At 48.9% G+C, this 7,485-nt stretch overlaps 1 protein-coding gene across 2 annotated transcripts in view; it reads right to left on the reverse strand.

Moving 5' to 3' along the window:
* Positions 1–6,472, reverse strand: part of DLG4 (discs large MAGUK scaffold protein 4) — a 310,322-nt gene extending 303,850 nt beyond the window's left edge. For both annotated transcript variants that reach the window (XM_069767620.1, XM_069767619.1), the window contains exon 1: positions 6,148–6,472. In XM_069767620.1, coding sequence (XP_069623721.1) covers positions 6,148–6,177 — 30 coding nt within the window. In that variant the 5' untranslated portion in view covers positions 6,178–6,472. The remainder of the gene's footprint in view (positions 1–6,147) is intronic.
* Between the last annotated feature and the right edge of the window lie 1,013 nt (positions 6,473–7,485).

The raw sequence follows: 7,485 nt of genomic DNA on the forward strand, positions 1-7,485 counted from the left end.
GTGTATACAGCGGCACAAGAGCTAGAGCGGTGTGTATATAGCGGCACACAGGAGCTAGAGCGGTGTGTATATAGCGGCACACAGGAGCTAGAGTGGTGTGTATATAGCGACACGGGCTAAAGCGGTGTGTATATAGCGGCACACGGGAGCTAGAGCGGTGTATACAGAGGTACACATGCACTGTGGTCAGCGTCCTGTCATCTGCACATGTCATGTCCTTCCTCTTCTCTGAATCCTGTGCCCCAGCTGGATACATGGCAGCTCTCATCTGTGTATAGCAGTATACAGGTACTGTACATAGCAGCATATATACTCTCCGGCGGTATACAGCATGATACAGATAGTATATATAGCAGTATACATGCACTCTCTGAAGGTATACAGCACTATACAGGCACTGGGTGGTATACAGCATTATACAGGGACTCTCCAGAGGTCTACAGCACTATACAGGCAGTATATACCACTATACAGGCACTCTGTCGGTATACAGCACTATAAAGGCACTCTCCAGCAGTATACAGCACTATACAGGCATTCTCCAGCGGTAAATAGAAAAATACAGGTCCTCTTCTGCAGTATACAGCAGTATACAGGCACTCTCCAGCGGTACATAGCAGTAAACAGCCACTCTCCGGCAGTACATAGCCGTATACAGACACTCTCCGGTGGTATATAGCACTATACAGGCGGCATATAGCAGTATACAGGCACTCTCCTGTGGTATATATCACTATACAGGCACTATATAACACTCTCATATGGTATATAGCAGTATACAGGCACTCTACGGCGGTATATATCACTATACAGGCACTATATAGCACTCTCATATGGTATATAGCAGTATACAGGCACTCTCCGGCGGTATATAGCACTCTCATATGGTATATAGCAGTATACAGGCACTCTGCTGTGGTATATATCACTATACAGGCACTATATAGCACTCTCATATGGTATATAGCAATATACAGGCACTCTCCTGTGGTATATATCACTATACAGGCACTATATAGCACTCTCCGATGGTATATAGCACTATACAGGCGGCATGTAGCAGTATACAGGCACTCTCCTGTGGTATATATCACTATGCAGGCACTATATAGCACTCTCATATGGTATATAGCAGTATACAGGCACTCTCCGGCGGTATATATCACTATACAGGCACTATATAGCACTGTTATATGGCATATAGCAGTATACAGGCACTCTCCGGCGGTATATAGCACTCTCATATGGTATATAGCAGTATACAGGCACTCTCCTGTGGTATATATCACTATACAGGCACTATATAGCACTATCATATGGTATATAGCAGTATACAGGCACTCTCCGGCGGTATATAGCACTCTCATATGGTATACAGCAGTATACAGGCACTCTCCTGTGGTATATATCACTATACAGGCACTATATAGCACTATCATATGGTATATAGCAGTATACAGGCACTCTCCGGCGGTATATAGCACTCTCATATGGTATATAGCAGTATATAGGCACTCTCCGGCGGTATATATCACTATACAGGCACTATATAGCACGATCATATGGTATATAGCAGTATACAGGCACTCTCCAGCGGTATACATCACTATACAGGCACTATATAGCACTCTCCGGTGGTATATAGCACTATACAGGCGGCATATAGCAGTATACAGGCACTCTCCTGTGGTATATATCACTATACAGGCACTATATAGCACTCTCATGGTATATAGCAGTATACAGGCACTCTCCGGTGGTATATATCACTATACAGGCACTCTCCTGTGGTACATAGCCGTATACAAGCACTATATAGCACTCTCATATGGTATATAGCAGTATACAGGCACTCTCCGGCAGTATATAGCACTCTCATATGGTATATAGCAGTATACAGGCACTCTCCAGCGGTATATATCACTATACAGGCACTATATAGCACTATCATATGGTATATAGCAGTATACAGGCACTCTCCAGCGGTATATATCACTATACAGGCACTATATAGCACTCTCCGGTGGTATATAGTACTATACAGGCGGCATATAGCAGTATACAGGCACTCTCCGGCGGTATATAGCACTCTCATATGGTATATAGCAGTATACAGGCACTCTCCGGTGGTATATATCACTATACAGGCACTATATAGCACTCTCATATGGTATATAGCAGTATACAGGCACTCTCCAGCGGTATATATCACTATACAGGCACTATATAGCACTCTCATGGTATATAGCAGTATACAGGCACTCTACGGCGGTATATATCACTATACAGGCACTATATAGCACTCTCATATGGTATATAGCAGTATACAGGCACTCTACGGCGGTATATATCACTATACAGGCACTATATAGCACTCTCATGGTATATAGCAGTATACAGGCACTCTACGGCGGTATATATCACTATACAGGCACTATATAGCACTCTCATATGGTATATAGCAGTATACAGGCACTCTACGGCGGTATATATCACTATACAGGCACTATATAGCACTCTCATGGTATATAGCAGTATACAGGCACTCTACGGCGGTATATATCACTATACAGGCACTATATAGCACTCTCATATGGTATATAGCAGTATACAGGCACTCTGCGGTGGTATATATCACTATACAGGCACTATATAGCACTCTCATATGGTATATAGCAGTATACAGGAACTCTCCGGCGGTATATATCACTATACAGGCACTATATAGCACTCTCATATGGTATATAGCAGTATACAGGCACTCTCCGGCGGTATATATCACTATACAGGCACTATATAGCACTCTCATGGTATATAGCAGTATACAGGCACTCTCCGGTGGTATATATCACTATACAGGCACTATATAGCACTCTCATATGGTATATAGCAGTATACAGGAACTCTCCGGCGGTATATATCACTATACAGGCACTATTTAGCACTCTCATATGGTATATAGCAGTATACAGGAACTCTCCGGCTGTATATATTACTATACAGGCACTATATAGCACTATCATATGGTATATAGCAGTATACAGGCACTCTCCTGTGGTATATATCACTATACAGGCACTATATATCACTCTCATGGTATATAGCAGTATACAGGCACTCTCCGGTGGTATATATCACTATACAGGCACTATATAGCACTCTCATATGGTATATAGCAGTATACAGGCACTCTCCGGCGGTACATAGCCGTATACAAGCACCATCCAGGGGTATAGCAGTATACAGGCACCCAGCACTTAGGTTCAGCACCGTGGACAGCGTCCTGTCATCTGCACAAGTTATGTCCTTTCTCTACTCTGGTTCCTGTGCCCCAGCTGGATATATAGCAGCTCAAAACTGTATGACAGTATACAGGCACTCTCCGGTGGTATATAGCAGTATACAGGCACTCTCCGGTGGTATATAGCTGTATACAGGCACTCTCCGCGGTATACAGGCACTCTCCGCGGTATATAGCAGTATACAGGCACTCTCCGGCGGTATATAGCATTATACAGGCACTCTCCGGCGGTATATAGCTGTATACAGGCACTCTCCGGCGGTATATAGCTGTATACAGGCACTCTCCGGCGGTATATAGCTGTATACAGGCACTCTCCGCGGTATACAGCTGTATACAGGCACTCTCTGGCAGTATATAGCTGTATACAGGCACTCTCCGCGGTATATAGAGGTATACAGGCACTCTCCGGCGGTATATAGCGGTATACAGGCACTCTCCGGCGGTATATAGCGGTATACAGGCACCCTCCGGTGGTATATAGCGGTATACAGGCACTCTCCGGCGGTATATAGCGGTATACAGGCACTCTCCGGCGGTATATAGCGGTATACAGGCACTCTCCGCGGTATATACACAGGCACTCTCCGCGGTATATACACAGGCACAGTCCGCGGTATATACACAGGCACTCTCCGCGGTATATAGCGGTATACAGGCACTCTCTGCGGTATATAGCGGTATACAGGCACTCTCCGGCGGTATATAGCGGTATACAGGCACTCTCCGGCGGTATATAGCGGTATACAGGCACTCTCTGCGGTATATAGCGGTATACAGGCACTCTCCGGCGGTATATAGCTGTATACAGGCACTCTCTGCGGTATATAGCGGTATACAGGCACTCTCTGCGGTATATAGCGGTATACAGGCACTCTCTGCGGTATATAGCGGTATACAGGCACTCTCTGCGGTATATAGCGGTATACAGGCACTCTCCGCAGTATATAGCGGTATACAGGCACTCTCCGCGGTATATAGCGGTATACAGGCACTCTCTGCGGTATATAGCGGTATACAGGCACTCTCCGCGGTATATAGCGGTATACAGGCACTCTCTGCGGTATATAGCGGTATACAGGCACTCTCCGGCGGTATATAGCTGTATACAGGCACTCTCTGCGGTATATAGCGGTATACAGGCACTCTCTGCGGTATATAGCGGTATACAGGCACTCTCTGCGGTATATAGCGGTATACAGGCACTCTCTGCGGTATATAGCGGTATACAGGCACTCTCTGCGGTATATAGCGGTATACAGGCACTCTCTGCGGTATATAGCGGTATACAGGCACTCTCCGCAGTATATAGCGGTATACAGGCACTCTCCGGTGGTATATAGCTGTATACAGGCACTCTCCGCGGTATACAGGCACTCTCCGGCGGTATATAGCTGTATACAGGCACTCTCCGGCGGTATATAGCTGTATACAGGCACTCTCCGGCGGTATATAGCTGTATACAGGCACTCTCCGCGGTATATAGCGGTATACAGGCACTCTCCGCGGTATATAGCGGTATACAGGCACTCTCTGCGGTATATAGCGGTATACAGGCACTCTCTGCGGTATATAGCGGTATACAGGCACTCTCTGCGGTATATAGCGGTATACAGGCACTCTCCGCGGTATATAGCGGTATACAGGCACTCTCTGCGGTATATAGCGGTATACAGGCACTCTCTGCGGTATATAGCGGTATACAGGCACTCTCCGCGGTATATAGCGGTATACAGGCACTCTCTGCGGTATATAGCGGTATACAGGCACTCTCCGCGGAATATAGCGGTATACAGGCACTCTCCGCGGTATATAGCGGTATACAGGCACTCTCCGGCGGTATATAGCGGTATACAGGCACTCTCTGCGGTATATAGCGGTATACAGGCACTCTCTGCGGTATATAGCGGTATACAGGCACTCTCTGCGGTATATAGCGGTATACAGGCACTCTCTGCGGTATATAGCGGTATACAGGCACTCTCCGCAGTATATAGCGGTATACAGGCACTCTCCGGTGGTATATAGCTGTATACAGGCACTCTCCGCGGTATACAGGCACTCTCCGGCGGTATATAGCTGTATACAGGCACTCTCCGGCGGTATATAGCTGTATACAGGCACTCTCCGGCGGTATATAGCTGTATACAGGCACTCTCCGCGGTATATAGCGGTATACAGGCACTCTCCGCGGTATATAGCGGTATACAGGCACTCTCTGCGGTATATAGCGGTATACAGGCACTCTCTGCGGTATATAGCGGTATACAGGCACTCTCTGCGGTATATAGCGGTATACAGGCACTCTCCGCGGTATATAGCGGTATACAGGCACTCTCTGCGGTATATAGCGGTATACAGGCACTCTCTGCGGTATATAGCGGTATACAGGCACTCTCCGCGGTATATAGCGGTATACAGGCACTCTCTGCGGTATATAGCGGTATACAGGCACTCTCCGCGGAATATAGCGGTATACAGGCACTCTCTGCGGTATATAGCGGTATACAGGCACTCTCTGCGGTATATAGCGGTATACAGGCACTCTCTGCGGTATATAGCGGTATACAGGCACTCTCTGCGGTATATAGCAGTATACAGGCACTCTCTGCGGTATATAGCGGTATACAGGCACTCTCCGCGGAATATAGCGGTATACAGGCACTCTCCGCGGTATATAGCGGTATACAGGCACTCTCCGGCGGTATATAGCGGTATACAGGCACTCTCCGCGGTATATAGCGGTATACAGGCACTCTCCGCGGAATATACACAGGCACAGTCCGTGCAGGGCCGCTCCGTCCTCTGCAGCCCCCGTGCACACGCTGCGGCCGGCCCCGGCTTACCTTAGTGGTGACAATACACAGACAGTCCATGGTCACCGCCGGTCATCCACATCCACAGTCAGGGCCGGAGCAGCCTCCTGCCCCCGCACCGGCCGCCGCCGCTGACCGTCCGTCCGTCCGTCCGGGAGGAGAGACACGGGGGAAGGGAGGGCAGGGAGAGGACGGGGAGAGACGGAGGGACCGGTGCAGGACGGACGGGCTGTGAGCACAGAGCAGCCTGCAGCCTTCTGGGTGTTCTGCGGGGAAAGAGGGAGGAGGAGAAGAGACAGCAGAAGACACAGAGGCGAGGGGAGGAGACAGAGACACAAGGAACCCACGCGAGGCTGCTCTTACTCACAGAGACTGTGACTAAGGCACGGGGGGAAGAGACAGAGGAGGAAGAGGAGGAAGAGACAGAGGGAAGAGGAAGAGACAGAGGAGGAAGAGGGAAGAGACAGAGGAGGAAGAGGGAAGAGACAGAGGAGGAAGAGGGAAGAGACAGAGGAGGAAGAAGAGGAAGAGACAGAGGAGGAAGAGACAGAGGAGGGAGAGACAGAGGAGGAAGAGACAGAGGAGGGAGAGACAGAGGAGGGAGAGACAGAGGAGGGAGAAGAGGAAGAGACAGAGGAGGAAGAGACAGAGGAGGAAGAGACAGAGGAGGAAGAGACAGGAGGAAGAGACAGAGGAGGAAGAGGGAAGAGACAGAGGAGGAAGAAGAGGAAGAGACAGAGGGAAGAGGAAGAGACAGAGGAGGGAGAGACAGAGGAGAGAGAGACAGAGGAGGAAGAGACAGAGGAGGAAGAGTCAGAAGAGGAAGAGACAGAGGAGGAAGAGGAGGAAGAGACAGAGGGAAGAGGAAGAGACAGAGGAGGAAGAGGGAAGAGACAGAGGAGGAAGAGGGAAGAGACAGAGGAGGAAGAGGGAAGAGACAGAGGAGGAAGAAGAGGAAGAGACAGAGGAGGAAGAGACAGAGGAGGGAGAGACAGAGGAGGAAGAGACAGAGGAGGGAGAGACAGAGGAGGAAGAGACAGAGGAGGAAGAGACAGAGGAGGGAGAGACAGAGGAGGAAGAGACAGAGGGAAGAGGAAGAGACAGAGGAGGAAGAGACAGAGGAGGAAGAGACAGAGGGAAGAGGAAGAGACAGAGGAGGAAGAGGAAGAGACAGAGGGAAGAGGAAGAGACAGAGGAGGGAGAGACAGAGGAGAGAGAGACAGAGGAGGAAGAGACAGAGGAGGAAGAGTCAGAAGAGGAAGAGACAGAGGAGGAAGAGGAGGAAGAGACAGAGGAGGAAGAGGAGGAAGAGACAGAGGGAAGAGGAAGAGACAGAGGAGGGAGAGGAAAGAGACAGAGGAGGAAGAG

This window comes from Ranitomeya imitator, chromosome 4 (genome assembly GCF_032444005.1).
Source record: "Ranitomeya imitator isolate aRanImi1 chromosome 4, aRanImi1.pri, whole genome shotgun sequence".
NCBI lineage: Eukaryota > Metazoa > Chordata > Amphibia > Anura > Dendrobatidae > Ranitomeya > Ranitomeya imitator.